Source organism: Haemaphysalis longicornis, unplaced genomic scaffold (genome assembly GCF_048455015.1).
Source record: "Haemaphysalis longicornis isolate Haplotype H1 unplaced genomic scaffold, Haemaphysalis longicornis Haplotype H1 scaffold_2, whole genome shotgun sequence".
Taxonomy (NCBI): domain Eukaryota; kingdom Metazoa; phylum Arthropoda; class Arachnida; order Ixodida; family Ixodidae; genus Haemaphysalis; species Haemaphysalis longicornis.
The window spans coordinates 237,468,627-237,495,152 of record NW_027526295.1 but is presented as its reverse complement, the minus strand read 5'-3'; the positions used below and the strand labels follow the sequence as shown (position 1 = coordinate 237,495,152).

The 26,526-nt window shown below is 44.5% G+C and overlaps 1 protein-coding gene across 5 annotated transcripts in view; it reads right to left on the bottom strand.

Moving 5' to 3' along the window:
• Positions 1 to 1,294: 1,294 nt before the first annotated feature.
• The window catches only part of Mvl (solute carrier family member malvolio), a 43,914-nt gene continuing 18,682 nt past the window's right edge, over positions 1,295 to 26,526 (bottom strand). For 2 of the 5 annotated variants that reach the window (XM_077699832.1, XM_077699831.1), the window contains exons 2-18: positions 17,777 to 17,810; positions 17,542 to 17,607; positions 16,619 to 16,752; positions 14,939 to 15,061; positions 14,583 to 14,809; positions 14,144 to 14,282; positions 12,582 to 12,737; positions 11,386 to 11,544; positions 10,209 to 10,250; positions 10,069 to 10,107; positions 9,540 to 9,659; positions 8,035 to 8,258; positions 7,381 to 7,540; positions 5,378 to 5,428; positions 5,195 to 5,275; positions 2,807 to 2,889; positions 1,295 to 1,713 (exon numbers count right to left, since the gene is read on the bottom strand). In XM_077699832.1, the coding sequence (XP_077555958.1) occupies position 1,713; positions 2,807 to 2,889; positions 5,195 to 5,275; positions 5,378 to 5,428; positions 7,381 to 7,540; positions 8,035 to 8,258; positions 9,540 to 9,659; positions 10,069 to 10,107; positions 10,209 to 10,250; positions 11,386 to 11,544; positions 12,582 to 12,737; positions 14,144 to 14,282; positions 14,583 to 14,809; positions 14,939 to 15,061; positions 16,619 to 16,752; positions 17,542 to 17,607; positions 17,777 to 17,789 (1,818 nt within the window). In that variant the 5' untranslated portion in view covers positions 17,790 to 17,810 and the 3' untranslated portion in view covers positions 1,295 to 1,712. Of the gene's footprint in view, positions 1,714 to 2,806; positions 2,890 to 5,193; positions 5,276 to 5,377; positions 5,429 to 7,380; positions 7,541 to 8,034; positions 8,259 to 9,539; positions 9,660 to 10,068; positions 10,108 to 10,208; positions 10,251 to 11,385; positions 11,545 to 12,581; positions 12,738 to 14,143; positions 14,283 to 14,582; positions 14,810 to 14,938; positions 15,062 to 16,618; positions 16,753 to 17,541; positions 17,608 to 17,776; positions 17,811 to 23,036; positions 23,279 to 26,526 lie in introns of those variants that run through there. The other 3 variants (XM_077699830.1, XM_077699833.1, XM_077699834.1) reach the window with 3 other exon arrangements.

The following is a 26,526-nucleotide window of genomic DNA, read 5'->3' as shown; positions in this document are numbered from 1 at the left end:
AAGGATTGTCTCCTTGGGATTCATCAGTATGCCTCTTCCACCAGAGGCTGTTGTTACCCCCTGGGAACACAGCTAAGCGTGCAAGGCTTTGACAACAAGCACTTAATTCTGGGTTATGCACAGTTTTGCAGCAGACAAGAGCGTCACAGCTCACGCTATTCTATACCACGCTACACTTGAGCAAAACTTGCCACACTCGTGTGCTTATTTCACATTCTGAGCAGAAATTATTGGGCAGTGGAAAAGTTGGGCACCACTCTGACTCGGAATGCTGACCTTATTTTAAAGGTACAGGATAGGTCTGCCGCCATCCCCAAAGGATGGGCTGCCGACAGAGCCATTCTGAACCTTAAATCTGTCTCGGACACATCACATAAAGTTCCCGGTTACCCTGCGCTAAAAAAAGTCCACAGGTTCTGAGAGAAAACACTGATATTCCAGATGGAATTAGACCATGGAGCGTTCCAAACTACAAGTGCACTCCGCCAACTTCAGTGGACGTTCAGTGTTTTGTTTTTGCGCACATTATCAACAGAAAGTAGGTAGAACTGCTGTAAAACACGGTCACAGCTGGTTTGTCATGGCTATTAAGCCACTCTTGTAGTGCTGAATCACCCAATTTCATGTAAATTTGCTTAGGTGAAACTCTTCAGAAGTATGGCGCATTTTCATGAAGAAAATAACATTAGTTTTCCATAGCACAACATTTGTCCGCTGTTTCCATTGCTAGTGAATAGTTTTCCCTAAAATACGCTGCTGAAGTATAAACTAATTGGGCCTATGTAGTATACCTATAGTTCTTGATATTTACATATGCCTAACCGACACTCCTCAGTGCCTATTACAGATGCCTATAACCGTGATTTCTCATTCCTGAAGTTCCAGTCTCTTGATGTAACACATCAAGTGCATTTCTTTTCAAGCTGCAAAAAGGATAACTTAGGCATTAACACAGTATTGACAATAGTATATCAGCAAGTTATGCAGCAGCACCTCTTGAAATTATGACTGAAAATAATGAGAGACTACCCCAAGATGTTTAGATGCAAAAAAATTTTTGAAATCATTTGTTGGAACAAAAATACAAAATAAAAAAAGGAATTTTTGTTGAAGCATTAACATTGTATTAACAAGTTATGACGCAGCGCATGGTGAAGTTATGATTGTGAAAATATCTGAAAATGTTCTGGTGTGAGTAATTTCTAAATTCAACTGTCTGAAGAACAATAAAAAATGTGTATATAAAATTTTTTTTTTCTCTTGAAGCTGCATGGAGAAATACACAAAACACAACTTATACAAACGGTCAACTTTGTAAATTTATTTAAAATATTTATATCACAAAAGTCCAGCATTTCAATAAATTGTCTAAATTACTAACAATTGCAATAAGAACTAGAGCCTCGTACAATTCAAGTACGCAACTACGTGCAAAAATGGCACTGCGTTATGTTGCATGAGAATACGTCGACTCATAAAAATACACAGACTCATTTCTTCTCTTGCATCGAGTGTCCCCGGTGTCGGCTTGAAGCATTGCCAAAATATTTGGTAGCACTGATGGCACCATAAGAATTGTGCGACTAAATAAGCTTAGCGACTGACAAAAAAACAATCGAGGTGTAGATATCGCAGCACATGGACAAAACATGCTAAAACTGCCCATTTCAACACCATTCAAGCCTGCTCGAACATTTGGTGGGTGTGGTCACTCTGAAAAGAAGACAAAACCAAACAAAATAATCAAACGAGAGATAAAGTACCAATGAAAATAAACGCATGCAAACAAATTTAGCCGGAAAACACGTTTCCAGGATTCCTACCAAGACGCCAGGTCTGAAGAATGATGATTGACCTTGCATCTCAGAATCCACAAGTTTTTATTATGATGCATGCTTGCTGAATATGTCACTGTTCTTTATGGAAGCCATTAAGGCAGTTCCGAAAGCATGCAGCAAAACTACAGCCATCTTTAACAACTAACTATGAGAATTACAATCACATTACCCCAGCAAAGCACTTATGTTCAGACACTTTGGTTGAACAGTGGTTATGAAAGCAAATGCATGCGACAAAAACAGAACTGGTATCCCCAGATTATGTTACTGTTCTGCATTTAGTTTAGCACGGTTAATTTTTACTGCTTCACATACACGGTACTGAAAAAACTTTGCGTTCTGCAGATGTTAAGCAATAAATTTCACTCTGAGTTTTAGTACATAGCTCTGCTTTGTCCTGAAGTGTCACAGAACAAAAATGTATTGGCATAAGAGCGTGTACGAGTGTCACCACTCAAAATGTGCAATTGATACCAATCAAGTGGCACAAAATAGCACCTTCAATAATAAATGATGCTGATTCAGGTACATGCCCTAATTTAATTACACAGCACTTCAGTTGTCCCGACGAAGGCGTAGTGATTTACATAAAAAAAATAACAAATGTTTCTGCTGCTTATGGCACGCACTGTGTGCGATGCGGCAGATGATTTCGCACACTCTATGACTTAGTGAGTCAAACAGTTCAAAACTAAACCACTCATCTTCTGAAGTGACGAACTCTTCACACAAAATAGTAATAACTGTGAGATATGCATAAAGAAAAAGATTGTGAACACTTTTCTCCGAAAGAAACCAAGCTACAACTATGTTCCTAATGACACGGAGAGCACAACGTAGGACAGCACTGGAACAAACACGGGGTGACGGACACTGCGGTGCAATAAAGAGCACACAAGGACAAGGCGCACAACTCCCACGAGGTAAGGACATACACATGCCAAAAGAGGAAACAGCTCGATACTAACCAGAAGTGGGTACTAACTGGTAAACGATCTCCTGTTGAACAGAGCAGAGAAGACACAGAGGCAACACTATTAGGCCGAGCAGCCGCGTGGGAACGACAAAGCCCCGTCATCCATGCATCACAGGCACGGCACCTACTTGCAACTCCATGCATGCAGAGTTGTTGGAACAAGGGGTGGCTTAGAGTGCTTCCCAGATAAATTGACTTTTCTAATGCCGCCACTCCTCTCCTCTCCCTCCCTCGGTTTTACTCCCCTATCCCTCTTCTTCACTGTTTCTCTCCAAAATAGTTCCCATATTTCCAAGCACACACTTTGGGTTAAAAAAAATAGTCTTGCCAGTTGCTTTGATCGTACTTCCTATTCGCCCTATTATTCTCTTAATGCAGGTGCTTTAAACCACCACAGGATAAGAAACATTCTTCGTTTTGCTAGAGTTTAGGTTTATGGGGTGCCAGCAAGCACTGCTTCTCATTGGTCCTTTGAATGAAATGAGAACCCACCAGTAATAGACTCAAATTTGGATGTCGCATAAGGTAATTTGAATAAACATTCCATGAACAAAATTAGAGTGAAAAAAACAATTAATTAAACAACACGACGAGAAAACGAGAAAATGTTCCTGGCTTCAAAACAAACGACAAGTGGCCATGGGTCACAAAAAGGGTGTGCCGCTGGCAGCAGGCCCGTATATGAATAAAGGGAGCAGAAACACGCAAGAACCTCTGTCACTTGCATAACCTGCGGATGAAGGTGATTGCATCTGTAACCTAAAAATGAAAAGCAGGCCAATGTACAATTTATTCTAATCATCTCTACCACCCTGTTAGAACGATAGATGTTCGCTGAGTGGCTAATTTGTGTGCGGGACTTGCCAAGGTCTTTATTATTCCGAAGGATAATAATCTTTCGAGCTGCAACTGAGATAAGGTACTAGTTTCAAAAGAGCCTTTAAAAATTTCATAAACAAATGCTGGGCAACAAGTTTGGATGAGTGGAACACAACATTCTTGCAATGTCACTTGGTTGTGAAAGCGACAGCCAAGACGCCTCAGCATCTATAATAGCAAGAAGTGAAAACTGAAAGGAATATTGGACATAACCGTTTGCAAATAAAAGCCCGGGTACTGCATCTCAACAAACCAGTTTCATTCATTGTGTTTTAATTCTGGCTTGATTTCTTTAGCATGGTCTAAGTTCACTGCATTCAGAAATGCAAACGGGCAACAAAAGTTCTATCCAGGAATAGCAAAATCACAAGAAGAAGGAATCAAACAAAACGAGCAAACTGCTTACTTCCTTTTCTTTTTTTTTGTGATGCGGCAGTGTCACTGAACACCAGCATGCGATTGATCACATTGATCTGAGAAAATGAGAGCACTTACTGCACTAAGCAACTATTTTAACTTCCCCAGTAGATGGTCATTTGAACATCCTCAATGACCTTATTTGTAATATGTTCTTAAATCAGAAACAAATTTAGCCCCCAGCTAATGAGAATTTGTTACGTGACCTGCACGTGCAGTTTCAACACGACGGTTAATTAACAATTCAACTTTAACTGCACATCTTTTTTCAATCAATTTTTATTCATAGAATCAAGTCCTTCCACACGCTTAGTGAATAAAAAGCTGCCCTTTATTAATATGTCCATTTGTAAAAAGAAACACAGGATCTGGTTCAGCTACTATCTGGAAGAACGTCACCTCCGCAAAAAGGGCATAACGGCAATTGGTCCAGACATCCGTGCTAATAATCATGATGGGAAGCCATTTCATGAGCAACTGCTGCTGTGATAGTTGCTGTACATACAGCTCAGTTACAAAAAAAAAAACTGAAGATGGTGCCCTTGTTTTATGCGAGCATAAATTTCAATGTTCTCTTTTGGCTATATACATTACTCAAACTGGCATAGTTCACAAATTTGAAAGTAAGAATTGTTCTACTATTGTGAAGAAACAAAATTTGTGGCTGATCGCGTTTGTACGAAAGACTATCAGTGCTAATTTTATTTGCTTCCTGTCATTGCAATGATGGCAACTTACTTCAAATTCATTGTGACCGAACCAAAAGACAAGCAATAGGGCGTTGACAGGCGTTAAAGGTGCGCAATTCAGAAAACTGAGTTGGTGACCCAGTGAGAGTGCACATGCCCCGGCATGCATGTGCAAAAAGGTTTGGTGCGGTGCACTGCGCACAATTAGTTCTGAGTGGCCTGCAGCATATTACGCCGAGCATGCCTTGCTTACCACTTACTGCATCCAATGATAGCATGTGGAGGAAAACAAAAACATCAGGCTGCATTTTTTTCTAAAGAGAATTCATTAGGGCTGATCACGTCAAAAAAAAAAAAAAAAAGTAACAACAAAACAGGATGAACAGCTGCTTACCAGGTGATAATGATACGTCTGTTTGAGATGGGCCATTGAAGAGGACGCGGTCATTGCGCTCGCTGAGATGTGGACCGACCAGCTGCAACAATCCAGAAAGGAAGACCATCAGATACACCCAATATGCACATGCCGCGCAATTGTGAGGGGCGGAGGAGAATTGATAGAAAAAGCTTCGACTTACGGGAAGTTGCAGAAGAGACGTCAGGCCAAACACAACCAGCAGGCGGGCCACCTGAAACAAGGCGAGGTACTATTTTGGAAGCCGTCATTTCATTGGCTGATTGTAGGGTTCAACGCGGAGACGCAATGCAGGCGATGAGGCGGGCCGTAGTGGAGGGTTCCGGGTTAATTTTGACCACCTGGGGATCTTTAATACCCCTGTCACACGGCAGATCTAATGACATTTACAGCAAATGTCATTCGCTCTAAATGTCATTAATTCGGCGCTACACGAGAATACCGAATGACATTCAAGGCGAATGACATTTACCGGCTAACTGAGGTCCCGGACCTCAGTTACACCTCAGTTGGCGGCCGAATGAGTAGCCTCGACAGCAGTAGCGCGTCCCTAGACAGAACAATTCAGTAATAAACCAGAGAATATTGTTTCAAAAACTGTCAGTAAACTTATACTTGCTTCTTTGTGTTGATGTTCAAATAAAGAAAGATAAACAAGTACTAACGAAAAAGAAAATCTCGTCCCAGTGCGCGTGCTAGCCGAATCCGGATTTTTTGCAGACTTGTCTCGGCTTGTGATGTCTACTGATGTCACTTAAATCGGTGGTTTTTCTTGTTTTTTATTTTAAAAATAATCCTTTGTTGCGTTTTTTTTTAAATATTACGTGTGAAAACATTCTAGATGCACTTGAAATGTAATTTTTGCGGTTTTGCGAGCTCGCTAATCGTCACCGCTATCACAATCAAATGACATTTGTTTCGCCGTGTAGACCCGCACGGCCGAACCGAATGTCATTAACAGCTAATGTCATTCACTTTGAATGACATTGGATTTGCCGTGTGACAGGGGTATAACATACGCCGAAATCTCGTACACACGGGCGTTGTTGCTTTTCGCCTCCAACAGAAAAGCGGCCGCCGCAGCCGGGAATCACACCCGCGTGCTTGTGCTGAAGCCGTCATTTCAAGGATGGCACTAATCTCAGTGGGCTCCCACTACAATTACAGGATAAAATCCGATTAAACCAAACAAAATTGAAAGAAAAAAAAAAAGTCACGAATAACACTGATTCTGCAGAGCTAATTGCAACTCAAAGCCAACTCATAATATACCGAATTTTGCTCAACACCCACAAAAGCAATTTTATGTTTACAAATCAATGGTTTTCAACAAATAAATTTGCCACTGATAGCTTATTTCTCTAAGGGTGGCGGGCCATGATTTTTAGCAAGTCCCCTTCCTGTGTTCAGGTGGGCTCAATCTAACAGACGGGTGGTTTGTTTGGTTTTGAACTTGGGACACTTCTGTGATTTAATGCAGCTTCTTCACTAGTGAATCTAGTAAGAAAACTTCCAAACATTTGTAAAAGAGTCAGATCGCCTTTGTGAAAGACAAAAAACGAGCCAAAGCACACTGTTGGCAATGCGTCCCATCCCACTTATTTTTTCTCTGTGAAGATTCATCGACCCTTTCTACCGAATAACATGAACCAGCTTGACTGGCATCGTCCCAGATTGATCTTCAAAAACTTTCCCACCCCTTCCCAAGGAAAGTTGAGAAAAGCACGAAAGCTTAAAAGCGTGTCCAAACCTTCACTAAAATTGCGTCCAACTTTTGCTGAAAGTGCGTCTAATCATCATCAAACCTTCAGAAACCCAAATCGCAAATAAAGAATGAACCCATGTGCCCATTTTTCATGCACTAAGTAAACACATTGTACGCTCTAAGCATATACTCGTGCGTGGTTTATGAGATAAAGGTACACTATTGAACCTTTTCTTCATGATCGATGCATGTATTGCCTTATCTAGAACCATTCCTTTTTCGCGATTTTCAAGTAACTGTTTTGACACAATGGTCTATGGGGAAATGCGTTAGTTCTTTGACAGGACTCCACCAGTCCCACTAAGAAAGCTTTCACTTCAATAAGGCTTCCAAGGAGTTGCTTGCTTTGTCAGGCAGGGCCAAAAACTGTGGTGGGCCCACATGGGGCAGTGCACACTCACCAAATAAAGGTTGAAGCCCAAGTAGAGGATTCCAAAGACTGCTATGGACAGGTAGACTGTCCAGTGATCCGGCAGTTTTTCGTGCACAAAGTTGCTCACAAAGTACAGGTTGATGGTGATCACCACCACTGACAACAGGCTCGCTGCCACCTTGGTGAACCTAGAAAAGGACGTGGCTGCTTTTACTCAATGTCAGATCTTTGTCTCGACAGGGAAGCAGTAACCCTCTCGTTACAAGAGAGAGAAGACACGAGGACTGATCTTATTTTCTTTTTGCTGTTTCACTCTCAGAGCCACGTACCAGCTCCTAGTAATATTTACTTCTTTCAGGTGTAGTTAAGTCGGGACTAATATTAAATGAAAGAAATAGACAGTAAAAAGAAAGAAAAAAAGATATACACTGAAAAAAAGCGCCATTTCCCGTCGTTTTCATGTGCTTAACAGTGTTCTATGCCGCTCTATTTTGCTTCAAGCTCTACAGTGACGTAGGCTTTAACATACATTGAAAAAATACCACAAACTTCACCTATTTGATACAGTCGACTGAGAAATGTATTGTACAGATGCTTCAATCACATCGCTTGCATGTAACCCATGCACTGGGCCCCAATAAAGTGCCAGCGCCAGGTTCCCAAATAGAAGTGGCCCCCGTACATTCCGTTCTTGAAGTCGCCCATGACGGCCGCCGAGGTGGTGAAGGTCAGGGTGGGGATGAGGGCAAAGGGCAGCTGCAGGCTCATGAGCGCATTCAGCAGGTCGTTCATGCCCGACAGCTGCTCAATGTTGCCAAAGACGGCACACAGGACGGTGGGCGCGATGGCGATGAGTCGTGTGATGAGCACACGCAACCACCGGCTGATGGGCAGGTTCAGAAAGCCCTGCAGGGTTGCGTCGAGGAAAGAAGAAAGGAAACAAAGCATGCCACACAAATGAGCCAGCATCAAAACTGCGTGCACGCACTGGAATCGACATCTTCGTAGTAAGAAACATGCATTCAACAGATTTTCTATCTCGCTTCGCCTTTTTCGAATTCTATTCCGTGCAACACTCGCTCCTTTAATACGTCCCAATTTTGTTTCTAGCAAGCATGTTGCTTTCCATGCTTGCAGCTTTTGTTCTTCTCCAGTGGCACAACAGAGCAGATACAAAATATACCGCTTCACCTTTCACTTAAAGTTCAGGAGTGGCAGTATTAAACACGTACATCCTACACTCATTAGCCCCAGCATCAGACCATTTGTAAGAAATAGAGGACGGACTAGAGAGGGCTTTTCCTTACAGTACACGCTTTACAGCAGGCTACACTTGAGCCCAACAATTTTGTGACAAGAGCATAGAAAGATGTTAATCAGGAAATGACTACTATACGATATCCATAGCAGTGCCCCAAAAACAGTGGCACACCACTGTTGTAAGCAATTAATACCATAAAACAAACATGCAATGCAATTGCGAGCTTGGGAATTTCCAAGTTAGCAGGTGAGACATTGCTTGGACTGCATTCCGATGTTAATCTTTCTCATAAATATATTGCCTAAATTGCTTTGAAGACTTCTACGAAAAAAGCTTGCACGTATTCTGCGGACAGGCTGACAAGTCTGGCCAAAAGTTTAACTTGCTGTATTCCTCCAGCAACCACACCTAATGCAGCCTGTTGCTACCCGTTTAATCTAAAAAAAAAAAGAAAAAGGTAAAAGTTTTAAACGATCAAGTGGATACAAAAACTAATTTTCAACTGGTGCATTTCTCAATTAGTGGCTAGTTTAACCACTTTGGTATTATCCTTTATCCCCCCCTTGAAGGGAAACATAGCTTGCAGTTACATCAGCATGTCGGTGAACTGTGTGCACAACTAAAGGCTGTGAACTCATCCAATGCTCTCATCTCAAGCAGTGCTGAGAAAATCGAGAGCAGTGCTTTGGAAAGGGTAGTGGTGACGTCATGTGCACGCAATGTGTGTGTGTAGCATAGTATGAGCATGAGTCATTGCAATTCTTTGCAGTTCTTTTTTCCCCAGTAGGGGAAAAGGGACGAAGCAGGACAGAGGACCAGGCAGAGAAGCACACAACACGTGCGCTGCCGTGGGCTTTTCTGCTCCACCCTTAGTGAAAGATACATGCTATCTTCATCACTGCACTGCTGTCAGTCTTCCTGCCCACCTCCATAACAAACTGGCCCGAGTAGGTGCCCGTCATGGTGGAGCTCTGGCCGGCTGCCAGGATGCCCACGGCCCAGACGTAGAGCGGGAACATGCCGAAGGCACAGCCCAAGTAGATTCCCTGCGGCAAGACACAGCAGCACCCGTCTGCAGAGCACGCACATACAGTACGAGCCACCACAAAGGCAGGCTCCAAGAACCAGACTCTTTTCTCATTAACTTTCACAATGAACTCAAATATAGTTTGTCATGCAACAGCATCTGTGCCAGTGGTTGCTTTGTTCCCTCATGATTACCAAATATTTTATGGTGGCTAACATTTAGAGCCAGTAAACCGAGTTTTAGTAGCAAAATTTAGTCCTCACTACTCTCAACTCCATGACCACTAAAAGAGCATAGAACTATCCGGAATTAAACACTTTTCTTGCAGAGAAACATACGCAGCATAAGATTAATAGGTTTCAAACAAGCAAAAGTTAAAAAAAGGGATAAATGGTCTCAAGCACACCAAAGATTCAAGGACAACTCACACCCTTGTATATGTCCACATCCACAGGATCTGTATTGTTCTGGTGGGGTGAAAAGGAAAACACGAAGCCAGTGAGCATGTCAAAAAGAATGAGATGAGGCATAAGGCAAGTCACCAACAAGAATTGTGCCGTGTACTTACTGCAAAGACGTTCGCAAAACTTGTTCCTTGACATTGATCCCTCTGAAACAGTGAAGAAATTTACTCAGTCCATATTCATAAGATTGCCTACAGGAATTCCTGACACTGACATTCAGCACTCGTCAAATCATTGCCCACAATGGCATCTTGACATGTTCAATTTCGCTCACAGACACTGCCAAATGGCTGGTGGTCGTGTTAAATGTTGAAGCCGGTGAGCTTGGGGCATCGCCAGCAACAGAAAATGTACAACCGGTAATAGTTATTTGATTGTGGTAGGTAGTGCCATTCATTCCAACCATACCCCCTCTCCTTCCACCAAGAACTAAAAAATATTTCAGGGGGGGAACTGGGCCTTCCCTGCGCCCAGTGATTGGGACCAAAGCCCTTCCCTAGAAATGCATGCACGTATAAATTAAGAAGTGCCAAAACATTCCCTAAGTTCACTACGACGTCACCACCAATGAGAAAGTTGTGAAACTGAAATTCGTTACACAGCTGTCTTAGTAATAAAATTAATAAAATATTGCCCCGTAATAAAATAAAATGTGGTATACCGTATTTGTACGATTCCAGAGCGCACCTTTTTTTGCGCAAAGGTTGCCTTCAACTTTATGCGCGCATTACACTCGGGCTCAAAACCGAAATAGGCTTTAAAGTGGCCAGCAGCATTGCCATAGACGCGAATCCTCCCAAAATCCAACTCAATCTAATAAAAAAAGAAACGATCCTGTAACAATTTCGGTGCACACATTTCTGAACGGCATACCTTTATCAGCTGTTACACATTTTCTACTACTGCAGTTAGCCCATCACGTGTAGAGTTATGAAGGACAATTTATTTTCGGCTGCCACAGTTGCATGCGTCAAATAAAATATCCTTCTTCCAGATACGTGGTGCCATGTATTTTACATCTGCGCGGTAAAGTCGGCGTCAAAATTATTTTTTTTTCGAATTTTCCTGCGCAAACTTATCCGCACATTACAATCGGTGGCGCGTTAGAATCGTGCAAATACGGTAGTTCAGGATACCCACACTAGGAAACGGGAAATTAGTCGCACAGGAAACTGCAGTCATGGGAACACATACAGACAAACATTTCCCTCAGGCTTGAATCAGTTGATATGCATTTCACGGCACCAAAAAAGAAGGCAGCCCAGCAACAGCAGCACTCACAATGTCCATGTTGGTGCGGCCAAAGAGGCCATGGGCAAAGACGCCCATGACAAAGACGTTGATGATGAACGAGACGAGCAGTGCAATGCAGGCCTCCACAAAGAAGTACTTGTTGGCCTCCCGCACCTGGGTCTTGTCCGCACGGTCCACCGCGCGCGACTGGAGAAACAAAACATGCAACAGCAAATCCATGAGGCTCTGTAAGTGAACATTTAAGCCTCTAATTTGCTCACACACACTTGCGCTGCAAATCCGAAAAGTAATCTTGTCTACTGCTCTCCGACTGCCACAAAAGGAGTGCTCTTGCTGCATAAACCTAGCATTGTGGTACAAAGTGCAGTGTTATACAACCACTACTGGTGAAAAAAGAGATGCATGCTCAGTTTCATTCGAGTGAATATTCAAATCGCTGAACCCACACTGCTTTCCACTGAACAATTTGTGAACCTGTCTTGTGACAAAACATCAGTCCACTGGGGACACGCACCTGAACACACTGGTAGCGCACGTCATTGAAATTTTGTATGCCACATTCTTCTCATTCACCAAATATTACGAACACAGTAATGCTCCACTAAGCAGCACATGCTTGGCAGATACATGCACAAATGTAATAGTGACGACGCTTTCCTTCTTTTTCTGTGCAAATCTGTTTGAAGCCACAACTCTCTGCTGGCTGGAACTGCTAGAGAATGTTTTCTAGTTTTGAATAAGGAGCCAGTACTTCCCTTGTCCAGGACTACAGTAATACTGAAGGGCTAATCATGGCAACAAGCGGCAATCAATGGACAACACGCAAATGTTGGCCACTGCTAACGAATTAACAAGGCCCCAACGTGCTTAACATGCACATACAGCTCCTTTAAATTAAAATTGTTTTTTACGTGCTAAAGCTACATCCAGTTATGAGGTACGCTGTAGCGGAGGGCTACAGATTAATTTAGTACCCCTGGCTTTCTCTAACATTAGCTGAAGTCTCGACACACACGCGTTTTCCATTTTTCCTTGCCACCAGAAAAATGGCTGCCATGGCTGGGATTGATCCCGCATTCTCATGCTCAGCAGCAAAACGCTTTAGCCACTCAGCAGGCACACACAGCTCCAGTGCAACCAATATATCATCATTGCCAAAGAAAATTTAGGCCTCAGTCAACAACTGAAAGGTGGAGATTGCCAGAGGGACAGAGGCGCCGTACCTTGACCAGTGCCGAGTGAAGGTACAAGTTGTGGGGCATGATGACGGCACCCACAATGCCTACAGCCTGCAGCAGTGCCCGGCTGTCGCAGTGCGAGCACCAGGGCACAAACAGGCCTTCCACCACCCTCAGCTGGTCGGGACCCACACGCACATACTGCAACGGGGAGAGAGGAGGGCCAGGCACAACGGTTGCATTCCTGCCACTGGCCAGACACTGTCAGCATCGCTCCCAGACAGTACTGTTGTTTTACTTGGTCTGCAACATCGCCTGGATTGTGTTAAAGGTTTATTTATTTTCTTTTCACACCGATAACAACTACTAGAGCGCCAGACTGCCACACAGCTTCTGAAGTCTTCTAACCAACAAAAAAAATAAAAAGGAGACATGGAACCTCACTCAATACGCACGCTGGAGCCTGCTATCACAGTCCACAAGGTTTTCCTTACAAAGGAAACTTTTTAGACCCAATGAAAATTGAAATAAACGAGAGGCAAAGAGGAGAAAAAAAATATGCACCATTCTTGCTTTGTATCATTCATGAATCAAGTTTTATGTCGTCTAGATATTATACCTACCTATATTTATATCATCCATAAATCAATAACCAACTGAATCAAGTTTTCATTGCCCTATAGTCAGCTCCCAAATTGATCCTACCATAGATCGTGAACAAAGCCATTGAGGGCCTGGATAATATTGTTACATGACGGCAGGATGAAGGCAAACCATGTTTAAGGAAGGTGAGCGATCAGTTTACAATACTGCCACAAGAAGAAGAAGAAGGCAGAAGAGCATGCTGCTGGGGCCTCAACCATTGACGACAAAGACGCTGTGTGCACGCACAGCCTGTACGACCTCTGTGATGGCCGCCATTGCAAATAGCATAAATAAATCACCCATATCTCATGGCTCATGTCCTCTATTCTGCCACCCTGTAAAAATATTTACAAGGTGGTTATGAGGGCGTCCGCGCAGGTTGTGCACCCACACAGAGCTCCTTTGTCATCACAGGCTGGGACCGCAGAGCCATGCTCCACTGCCCTCTTCATTGCTTTCTTGTGATAATATTTAGCGTGGGAGAAAAGGCTATGATAAATGAAACATCGCAAGAGCCAAGTCTCTTTTAATGTGCTTCCCCATCTACCAAGCTATGGACAACAGAAAGCTCCATACTCATGCACTGGCAAGGAGGAAAATGTATGTTTTTTCCAGTTTCTCCCAGTGAACCGGACTCATACCAGGTTTAACACACTTTCTGGCACACAAAGTTGGTGGTACTTACTATTGCGCATGTCAACCTCCTGCAGCAGCTGATACGAATATGGGGTCATGGCAATAAGTCCTAACAGACAACCCCATTACGGTATGTGCAGGTATGTTGTTTTGCAGTCTCACAGCGTATAAAAGAAAAAGCGTCATTAAGTACTCATAACGTAAATGAGTTACAAATCACCAAATATTCATCATGGATGAAGGAAGAACAAGAAAAACAAGAGGGGGGCACAAGTTTCTTAGCCCCTTGTGTCCGTCTCCGCACCAAGCGGTGGGGCCCACTGCACCTCGTATCCGAAGGTGAGCGCCATGACGAGAATGAGAAAGCCGAAGAAGGCCTCGAGCTTCCGCAGGCCATACTTGTCCAGCAGGAGGAAGGTGAAGGTGTCTGCTATCGTGATCAGCACGCCTGCGTACAGGGGCACCCTGCAGGGGAAGGCACGAATAGGTAACCAAGGCTGGCTCAGGGAAACCCGGTAGCCTCGGGGACAGCCGAACATGCCAGCCTCTTGCTGCAGTGCTGGCACCTCAACCCCCACCCCTAAAGGGTCCCAACGAATGAACTCATTCCTCTCAAACGGGGAGAGGTTTACAATATGGAAAGACACAAACCTCAAGTTCAACCTTACTCTGTCTAGGACATGACTCTGCCTCTGTAGTACTGGTTCACTGCTGGCATTATTTTAACCCTCACAAGCAGGAGGGAGGGAGAGAGGGAGCACTTGCCGTCCCCCCGAGAGGAGGAAGATGGCGATGGCGGTGCCGATGACCTCCTGCATGTCGGAGCCCACGACGGCCACCTCGATCATGATCCACAGCAGCAGGCGCGGGAAGCGGGGGTATCCCCGGCGGCACATCTCGGCCAGGTGCAGCCCCGTCACCACGCCCAGCCGCGCGCTCAGCCGCTGCATCATCAGCCCCAGCAGGGTGGCCGACAGCAGCACCCACAGCAGCTGTAACGACACCAGGGCAGAGGGATTCAAGCGCCCACCAACAGTGCCTTCGAAGACAGTGGCAGTAGGAACAACATTGCGTAGGAACAACAGTGCCGAAAGCAACAGTGCTGGGTACACCCCACCCACCTTGTACTCAGCCAAGGCTCCTGCCTGCAGGTCCGACTCAATGTTGCCTGGGTCCAGGTATGCGATGCTCATCAGGAAACCCGGGCCCGTGAAGGCCCACAGCTTGCGGAAGCTGAACGACGTCTGAAAACAACCATGATGCCGTCAGTCATCAAGCGCATCAAATTTGGCGTGTTTTACATGCCAAAGCTACACCTGGACTATAAGGTGTGCTGTAACAGAAAGGTCTGGATTAATTTCGACCAGCCGGGAATCTTTGTGTGTGCCTAAATTTCAACACATGGGCATTTTTGTTTGCCACCTCCATCAGAAATCAGAGTGTACCTCTAGGGACTTCGAATAATCAAGTGGCGGAGAGCAACACTCATTGATGTACTCTAATCCGCGGAGCCTTTCAACCAACAGTTGTCTGCTGACATAGATGCAGCTAGACTTGTCACTGTCCCAAGCAAGCGCTGCTCTTCCAATGCCCCCAGAAAAAACACAAGAGCGCACAAATATGTGTTCTGACAGGCGATGACTCCATTGATACTGATCGCATCTGCCAAGTTCTTTCAGGAATCGTTCAGTCAAACTGTGCCACACAGGACACTCTATATATTTGATAGAATCGGCGAGGGGTGCTTCAGAACCCCTTAAACCAGAAAGCAAAATTACAATGAGCAGGTTGCAAAAAAAGCAGCTCCCTAATGCAAAATTTGTGCGCAGCACGAACTGCAGTCTTCTCGGTCATGGCGCATAGGTGCTGCATCTCAGGAAGTGGTCGCGTGATCAGCAAATGCACAGTGGCGCGCACTACTCTGCAGTTATCACGCGGAACATCGCCGCCGCCGAGCGTGCTGTTGCAAACCGTCTTTGAACCTCCCGCGCAAACTTCAAGTGGTTCGGATGAGCCACGCAATGAGGAGGATGCAAAGCACATCTCCCCCGGATGCCTAACTCATTGTTCAGCACTCACTCCTGGGTGCTGCACGGCGCTGAGGCAACACTCACTCGTGGGTTCTCTCGACGGCGGAGCCTATGTGTCAGTGGTGCGAACTGTGTCTCAGGAAGTGAACGCGTCATCGTCCAGTGCACAACGGCATGCGATGCTATGGCGTCATCTCCCAGTGTGTCGCCACGGCCCAGCATGTCTCACTGCTTCCACGCATCGTCGCTGAGCAGTGCCCTTCCCCTTACACTTTTGCCCGACGGTCCTCCTTTGTTTTCTTTCTGCCTTCAGTGTCTCGCTCGCTCGCTCTGTTATGAGGACATTGACACTGCCAAATCACAGTAGCGGGCGCTAAAGTGCTACATACAAAGTTTTTTCCAAGGTGAATTCAGAAATTGCCTATGTGGACAAAAGACAGCTGGTCCGTGGGCAAAGTCGTTCTCAGCACACTGGGAGACCCTGCCTTTCTACCAACCCACCAGCCATGAAAGCAGTGACGGCAAACAACACACAGCCACACAGTACCCCAGCCACACATAGATGTACAGGCTGCATTAATCCCGTTGAACTCAAGAACGTGTTGCAGGGGTAGCTGGGATTTCCTCCAGACAAATTTAGGGAAAAAAAGTGACACAGACAAGGTGCGAGCAGAGGACAGGCTGTGACCTCAGCTTGGTTTCCCTTTGCTTAGAAGGGCCATGCAAACAAGTGAGAAAACATCAGACTGCCATGCGTTCCAGCCCACCCACCTCTCCTGTATAAGGAACCTCAATCTGCTGCTGGAAGTATGCCTGGTCGGAGGGTTCAAATATTTTCTGCGTTGACGGTGTGGTGCCATTCCCAAGACCTTCAATAGAGTCATACGTCCGTGATGAATTGTCCCCTGTTAAACAAACAAGCAAAAAGAACATAGATCCAGTGGAGGTTGGCTGACACATGGCCAATACACCATCACACATAGTGAAAACAAAATGCAATCTAAAAAGCAAATTTTGAGCTTAAAGTGTAGAAGCGCCACCTAGACTGTGTGCCACATTGAAGGGCCCAGATTCGTAGTATATAGAATGTTTTTTTTTTTCTCTTGCAACAATAAAGTGTTTCTGATCAATCATGATAAACACGCATGAGCCATCATGTACACAGGGGTGTCCCAATTTGGCTCAATGCACATCTCTGTCCTTTATGTCCTTTGTATAAATATTTTGGTGCTTGAAAGGTGTATCATTTAAAAAAGTGAAAGAAAAAAAAAAGCTGATGTAATGCAAGACAAGAACCTGAAAAAATTTGCATTCTTTCTGTCTGTAACACCAGACAAAGCCAAATCATCTGAGCATGTGCTTATGAAGAAGTTGAGCTCCTATGGAAAAGGAACATGGGATAATTCCGCAGACATTAGTATCCACTTAGAACCAACAAGTTCATGTAAAGCTGCTAAACGCCTTGGTCACTATGCCCTCCCCAATTGGCCCATACCACATTAGCTCGATTGGAGTTAGTCATATTGGATGCAAACAAGATACTGTTATTGCTGGTACAATAATTGAGGCTAGTATAATTCAAACAGTTCCTTTTTATATTTAGTAAATCAGTGATCACTGAAATTTCACTGCATTTGTCTTAAGCAGTCCTTATGACGTGCTTTACGAAAGCCCAAAGACAGTGTGCAACACACCATGAGTAATGTGCTGACTTGAGGCCTTCCTCTCGCGTGAGCTCTCCGTTGACTCGTCAAATTTATCTGCAACGTTGACACAGAGAAAAACAAAGCCCGTATGAGACGCCGCATTGCTCCAAGATAGCCATGCGCTTTATCAGCAAGAAAGGTCTGCCTAAGTGTGCTTTAAGACTCCTTATCACCAAAAGACAATGAACAGCCACAAGCAACCCAAGATTCCAAGGGGCATCACCTGGTACGGTCATGTCGGAGCCACGTCTTCAAGCCTGCATGCAAGCACACGGCGAGGAATACAGGCAGCTTTTAGACGTTGTCCCAACATTTCTACATCTGGCATCAAGAGCTTTTTGCACTGTAGACTTAAAAAGCAGCTTCAAGATCATTTTAATGAATTAAAACCCCTTGATTGGAGTGCTTACATTTTGTGTCCTCGACCCATTGATACCCTATAGACAGTAACAATAGAAAGTAACAAGCTTTTATTTCTTTAACCAGCAAACGGATTCTAGAGTCAATTCAGCACCCACCTGATAACGTGTGCCTCTCCACCCAGCACCATCAATGGCATGCACACCAAACCAAGCGGTTGTTTAAGTTGAGTGGCTTCTTGATTTGATTGATTGTGGGGGTTTAATGCGCCAACGCAACACAGGCGATGAGGCGCGTTGTAGTGGAGGGCTCCGGATTAATTTTGACCTCCTGGGGATCTTTAACGTGCGCCGAAATCTCGAACGCACGGGCATTTTTGCTGTTCACCTCCATCAGAAAAGCTGCCGCCGCAGCCGGGAATCGAACCCGCGTCCTCGTGCTCAGCAGCGCAACGCCTTAGCCTCTGAGCCACCGCGGCGGGTTGAGTGGCTTCTTAGCTCGCCTTGTAACTTCCCCTGGCTGTTCTTAATGTTTATATCAATTACGACGTCTAATATGTCAATAAAACCCGAAATTAAGAACAACTTTTAACTTACGAACAAATTAAAAACACAAAAATGACAAAAATTAGGATCAAGATATCAATCAGGAATTGAGGTGTGGATGAGGGTTGTACACAAAAATGATCAGGTAGATGCCAGGGATACTAAAGGCAGAATGACTTTTTGTATCAACCTTGCAAAACACATTCTGCTTTTGTTTAATATGACAAACTGTGCCTTGTTTGTTAAGAAGGAAATGACCAGAGCTGGAATTCGTCCCTCGTTTGCTTTCACTTTTTGCAAGAGGGCACATAACAAAACTTTCAGAGGGACCGCCTACAAATTTGACCAAGCAAGGGCGTTGCTGCCACCTAGGAGAGTATGTAGAAAATGCTCGCATGATTCCCTAGCATGGCAATCAGGTACACAGACAGCCAGACTGGTTGCGCTGCCACCTGCGTCAGCAAATGCCCGTCTTTTGCTGCTGGATGTCATATATATAAATAGGGACAGCATAAATGAACTACAGTTCTCGCTTTTAGCCATATGCATTTTTAAGGCAAAAGCCTCAAGTGCTTCATTCATCGATAAACTGTCGCTGCTGTAGTTTTCCGGTCAAGAAAATGGCTGCTGCTGTGAATAGTAAATAAAAAAATGCGTAATCCGATGCGATCCGAGCCCGGGTTCCTACAGTTCCAGCCTGATGTGCTGCCACTGTGCCCAGGGGTGTAGCCAGGGGGTTGTTTTGGTGTCAGAACACTACCCCGAAATTTTCGGAGTGCTGCACCGCCCACCTGCTGTCCCCTTTGCATTTCAGCCTTTTTTTTTCCTTCCATGTGGTTCGCACTCCACATTGGTATATTAATATGTAAGAACAAAATAGGAAAATTAGGTAATAAAATTAAAACAAAATGACATTTGTGTGCACACTACCTTTCCTTTCCGGTTTCTTTTTTTGCAGAAGGCGTATAACAGCCCCCCGAAAAATATTTCTGGCTGCGTCACTGACTGTGCTGTATCTGCAATGCTATCAGCCACAGAACAAAAGTTGTCGTTGTTCCTTTCATCACGGCACATATTCACGTCGCGGATTTGCCAGGAATTGGGAGCTTTGATGGGCTAATGTGAGCGCTCTACAAAATTAACAAAAATATGACTTGGAAACATAAAAGTCTTAGAATAGTGCACGCCACATGACACCGTAATATGTGACAGCATGTGAGTAGAAGAAAAGAAGCCGGTGGAAATTATTATCACGCCAGAAGACAAAGAAAGAGCCGCGAACACAGCGCAGCAGAAAAGAAGTTGATAGTAAATATTGTTGGGTTTTCGCCTTCAAAGCACGTAAGCAGACTTAAGTGCCCTGAGAAATTTTTTTGCTCTACCAGCACAAAAAGACATTCGACCAAAATCGAAATTGAAACAAAGATCACCACAAATTGTAGTGAAACAACTTTCTTTAATAATGTTTAAGAGCTTAAGTTTTGCCTCTCCTTCAAAATTGTGGGCTCAGCAGAAGTTTCAATGTATTTGCTTATCTTGCATTCACGTGCCTTATTAATGTTTTTTTTTTTGTTATTTTTCAGAAAACACCTAGACAAGCTCCGAAAGAAATGTATGGGGCAGTGAAACTGGTTTTCATGTTTTTAGCATTTTCCTTTTTTCGTTAATCAACAACTGCTGCTGCCATGAGTGGTGCATTTATACTAACAGCACTGCAATCTTGTTTTTACACTTTAGTGTCCCTTTAACAAATATTTCTGACTTATTCTAGAAAGATTCATTGGTTTAATTAAAGCACTGCTTTCGCCGCTTTAGTCTTCCTGAGTGTACGCTAAAAAGGATTATATTCTGTCATACTGATACCATTCTGCATGCCGCGATAAGACATCTGCAGCATTGTTCATGCACAAATGCCCATTCAGCAACATCACCTCGATTTACTGTTGCTGACTTGGGCTGAATGTGCGGCGACTATGAACCCATAGGTACAAAAGAATAAAGGCTAACTGCCAGCGATAAGCAGTTGCGAAGATTCTAGAGTGGGTTGGCCACGAATTAATTAATAGGCAAGAGTACGGACAAATTACCAAAACATTTGCCATAGCAAAGTTTACCCCCCCCCCCCCAAAAAAAAGGTTACGGTGTTACTAGAAGAGTTGAGGTGGAAAGAGTTAAATCGGTGCATGAGTAGGTTTTCTCAGTAAAATAAAAAAAAAAAGGGAAAAAACTTTTTAACATTTTGTACAGAAAATGCTACTGTAAAATCACAATCTCTGATTTTTCATTCATCAAAAATCCAGGCGTTCAAAGGAATAAAAATGGCAAAATCCATGGACTTTGACTTCCTATTCCTAACCCGTCACAACCCAAGAACCCCTGCAATGCAATACTGTAACAAGACCACCAAGAATGTCAAACAGTAAACTAGCCTGCCTGCACCTCAAGAAATCGAATGCGCACAAGATGCTCTTGAAAGAACTACTTGTACATGAGGTAGCGCATGAATTCATAAGGCATTAACTCATCGGAGAGAACACGGCACATGCGATGACGCACAAGCCACAGCTTTGCTTCAGGCTTTCATGAAATTTGGAAGGCGAATCAAGCCCCTTGGTTAGTAGCATAAAATTCCCTCCATACGTAAACCAACAACTTTTTATTTGTGTGAGTGTTTCATGAAACTTAAGAAGGATAAAATGTCAGAATGCCTGACGCAGCTTTAAAAAGCTTCAAATGCCAGCTGGCTCGGCCGAAGCAAAATGTCACGTTACTTCTTGCAGGGGTGCGCATTAAAAATGAGCTCATACAAAGAGAGAACAGGACAATACAACCCTCTGCTCTTCTATCTGCATTGCCTAATATGCACCGCTGCAGTACAAGCAGACATCAACCAGGCCAATGTGCCTTCCTGTTAAAGCCCTGTATGAGAATTATCATATTGCTTTCAGGTATAATTGCTTACAGGTAACAAAAACCATGGAGTACAAAAACTTCTGCACTGCTAGTACGAATTTATGAAACTAACCAATTTAACATGTGGTGCAAGTGGTGATAGGCACGCACAACACGTACCTTTATACTAAATAAAGGGTAAACTGGCATGCACTATTTTTCTCTTTTCTTCTTAATTTTTTGCACTGAAGATGTGCCAATGATGTCTTAAGGATTGATGCAAGCTTACCAACTGTTTTGCAGCCTGGTAATACCAAATATGAAGAATTATTTCGCGAATCGAGCTTACAGCAGGCTACATTTTGCAAACAAACACACAGGCATATGCCCCTGAGCAATCATCCAACGAGCACACTGGGCCGGTGAGTTTAGCACTTCATTTCAATTTGGCACGTCCACACTGAGACATTGCTGTCAAGCCTCAGGTCGTCTTCTTTGACGGGTTCCGCTTCCCAGAGTGACGCTAGATTAATTCAGTGTCTGCCAGATTACAATGAAAGTCTATCTCCATTCTCTGCCCTTTTTATATAGCGCTCATACAATGCTGCTCTGATAAAAGCTCACTCCTTGGAAATATTACATGAATTTCCACAGGGCACAAAAGCCACAGGGCACTATACCACTGCTTTTTTTTTCTTTTTGTGCGCATTTTTGTAAATAGTGATTTTAGACAAAATTTGAATTTAGAAGAACAGCTCCTGAATGCACAACTAGAAAAACGTACGTGACAGAGAAATACTATTACTGAACAAAGACGGAGAGCAAGAGCTAGGCTAACACTCCGGAAAGGGCTTTACCACGTGTGACTTAACAATTTACGGTAGCAGTAAATACTCGTTCCAGCTGGATACAAGTTGTAAAACTGCGTTTCAGTTTAATAGTGAGGTAATTGCCCACGTGACAGGTGCTAAATCTGCGAGCGACTTCGTTTTTTTTTTCTTTTTACTCGTCATAATAATTAAAGGACCAACTAACGAATATTTTTCGTCACTCGCGAAAGGCTGACATGATCAACGTTTCTAGAGACCTAGGAGCACTGGGCACGATTGCATTGACAAAAAGAATTCGAAGCGACTCGCATCGATCTTCATTAGGCGTTTGTGCACATGCATGCATGTCTAGAGAAGTATCAATTCATTGTTACTTATTCCTAGCGTTTACCAAGAAACAATACGTCTCCTCGATTTGTCATTTGGACTATTACCAGGAACTGATTCACAGCTTCTCGATTTTCTTTTGTGTGTTCAGAGAATCAACTGCGACACTGTCTGCGAAGAACTAATCCGCACAGATGCGCTATTTATAACACGCACCGCCTACATCCGCGTCGTGCTGTCGTGCACTTGCACCATTACGGATGCAAGACGTACGAGAGAGAGGGAGTCAATGCCAAGTTGATGACCATGAGCTTTCCAAGAATAAATTTAGGCGCCAAAACGCGTTAATTATTGCACGCTTAAGTTCCGATTGTGCTCTGATCAAACAGATTATCTTCAGTTTCACCGGATATGTGTGACTCGCTCGTCCGAGGTGCCGAGCTAAGCAACATCAAAGAAAACGCGCGTTGACGTGTGAGTAAGCGCAGCGCTCGCTCACAGCGAGCACAATGAGCGGCAGTTGACTTACCTGACAAGCTCGTCGCACATACGATGCCAACGTCACGACCCTTCGCAACAAACACTAACCAAAACAGGGTGGCATCTTAGTCTACCGGAGGTAGCGGAACAGCGAAAGGAGAAAAACCATGGAACAGGGAGGCAATACATGCAGCCAACGCACACGACGGCGCAGCTCTAAGCGAAACCAACGAAACCGTGAAAATAACGACCGGCTGCCGCATCTATCGCGGCCGTAATCACAGAACAAGAAGAATCCAACAGGAGTCGGTGCAATCACCACTCTGTGGCGCTAGCAGCGCTAGCGCATTTCCGCAGTAGGCCACGCGGTGGCAGCAGCAGCGGCAACGGACGTTGCAAAATCACAAAGAAAAAGGCTAGTGGAGGCGGGAATTTCCCGCCTGCTTGCACGGCAGTCGTGGAAACTAACCTAGAACTATCCGTACACATAAATAGAAAAAAAAAATAACGTAGCAATCTCCTTGTTTATGTGAAAACGGCGAGGAAGAGGTACATGTAGCAGCGTAATTCCTAGTTACGCTCCTTTTTTATAGCATTTTAAGCTTTGATTAGTGACAAAATTGGTAAGCCCACAAAACATCCCGGATATTTTTTTCACTTCAAAACGAGAGCAGTTAAGAAACAGCAGTTTCCCCGAAAGTTTCTTTTGTAGAACAGGTTCAAATGATCGTCAGGTCGATTGTCTCACTCAAACATATGCGCTCTCACTAGCCAGCCCCTTTCCGTCATAGGTGCGCGATCGCCATTGTTTCAAGCATTTAGTTTCCAGCGTCCCCCTTCGGCTTAGAAAACCTTTGCGAAAACCTAGTCTTATCTAGGGCTCGATGATTTATAGCTGAGACCAGCATACCACCTGGGACCAGTTACATTTTCTGTAGGGTTTCGTCATCACTACTATGTTTTACGTCAAATTAATAATAATAATAATAATAGTAACTTTATTTGCAAAGTCAGTGTGCCCACCCAGTGGCGTGCACGGCTAGGCAGAAAGGTAGAGACCCTTACGCAGGTGCGCCTGCTAGCCCGCCACTGAGTGGCGGGCTACAGTAGTCATAAGCACTGCCGCAGATTACCTTTTCCTGAGTTTCGCCGTGACTACAGTCGATACTGCTGACCAATTGGGCATCAGCCAACCAGCTTTGAGGGTTTCGGTGTCGCTGATCGATGACCCGCATGGATTGGTCAAAGAGCAATTCACGTTAAAATTTGGTCTATAATTAGCCTTTGAATGATATTAGACAGTTGCGCAAAACTTCGGCTGTCTTATGCAAGTAATGGAGGCAAAAAAGTCAGCGAGGTGTACAATCCTTCTTTTTAAAAATATTGTCAAACTACTGTTGAGTAATATATACGGGAATAATTAGCCGCAATGCCGTTTCGCTGTGGGTTCAACATTTGCATAGCTTTACGTCTGAAAGTTCTCTCCTGGAGCACTGATAAAGGTGAAAAACGTTTACTTGATCCGAAAAAAGAAAAAAAAATTGGCTGCTGTTAAGCTCAGCTGATCCTGTATATGCTTAGCGTGGTAAAGTCTTGGTTTCACTTGGCGAATTTTTTTTTATTTATCTGTAATTATTATACTATGCGTCCAAAGCCTGCCTTTCACTACGGTTGTGACCACGCTTCCGGCGTTTTCCGAGGCGAACAGCTTGCTCTTTTTGAGTCTCCAACGCTAGTTTCGCGCGCTTAGCATTCTGGACCCTCTCCAGTTAAGCCCATATCCGAGGGGAGGTCAGAAACCGCTTCCCGGCGACGGCTCAAAGCCTCCGGCTTCCACGCAACGCTCAGAGGAGAGAAGACGGCCCCGTCTCGCTCTCATTCATGGCCAAGCTCGCCTGCACGCGGCGAGTCACGTGGCCAGGCATCGAGTCAGCTGCAGAGAGCGCATGCGCCAAGCCGGCAGCCAACGTTACTCACGCCACGAGCTGAGACGGAATTCTCAGTTTTGTCCACTCCATATCTGTTTCGTAGTGTCCACGCTGAAAGCAGATCATCGGATGTGACGCAGTGTACAAGCAAGGCGGTATCATTTGTCAGGTCTTGCAAGCATAGAGTTGCATAGCCTTGCGAGCATACTACCTTGCACGTGCAATTACGTCATGACTGAGACGGAAGCAGAAGGGGAATGGACAAAGAAGGGGAAAGTAGAGGGGGGTGGGGGAGAGGTGCTGGAGGCATTCTCCCTGGACGGCGCCATTTCCCTTCATAAAGCAATTTGGCGTTGCTTTAATGATCTGCAAATTGCTTGTATTGGTGGTGAGATGTTTGAGTGGCGCCTCCTGGATCTGACGGCGGCTTACGGGGACTCGCGGCGCTGTCTTCTGCTACGCTTGTGAGGGGCAACAGAGCCTGGGCTAGAAATCGGCCGCTTTGATGCTTTAGTGCATTAAAAAAGCGCATTTCCAGTAATCAAGTTATTTTTCCAGCTTCTGACACCTCTGAATAATTTCAAGCTGTATCCCGCACAAGTTTGCAACACACGAGGAGAGAGAGAACTTTCTTCAGAGTATCGATCAGATGATCGTGTGTAACTCGTCCGTCCTAGAGGTTCAGTGCTCAGAGCTTCTCGATAAGTAGCAAAATGGGTAGGCTTCCCCAACGTATTTTTGAGATGCTCTTATGAAAATTCAACAGACTAATGCTACGCACCAAGCAGCGGGCGCGCATCGCACAGTGGGAAATAAAACGGCCGTCTTCTATTTCTTTGTTGTTGCTGGCTTGCATACGATGAATGCTTATTCTGTGCCTAAAGCATTAATTTTTCTGCACCGTCTCAAACGTTTTATTAGGTAGTTTGGGGCGTTTGGGAGGCTCACAACGTTCGTGTGGATATATTTTGTTCAGGCTGTAAGGCATTCAGTGTCTTCTTCACAAATTGGCTTTCGTTATGGCTGCGTGCACGAAGGTGCATATCCGGAGCGTGCGTTGTTTATTCACATGCAAATGCAATGAAAAGATTTCTGCTACGCCACTACGATACGGCGCAGAAAACGTTGTCCAGAGTACTCGAAGGCGGCTTTTGTGCCCCAAAGCGACCACGGGCGGCGCTTGCGCTCACCGCCAATGGGTTAAACAATCTGACAAATTCATCCCCCTTCTCCTCCTCTACGACTCTTCCCTCCTCTGTTACCTGTTAATAAAAAAAAACGTTACCTGTTAATAACTAGTTCGCTTCTTCCCTGTTGATTCGATGCCGTTGGCCGGTGCTGAAATGAACTGGCTAAATACGCCGTCACGCCATTGCAGTCGCCTACTGTCAACAGCGCACTTTTTTTTGTTTAGCGAATTAATCAAGTCTGTCTGAAGCTTAAGGTCACTTTCGCCAGTTCGGGCACTCATTGTGTCGACGACGTAGTTGTTACATCTGCCACAAACCCGGAAGACCATGCGTTCACGGCCAGCCATCAAGGCCTTCCAAAAACTTCGCAGCTATTTGCAATTTCTTAGAACGAAGCCACAATATTGAGGAAAAGCTGCAG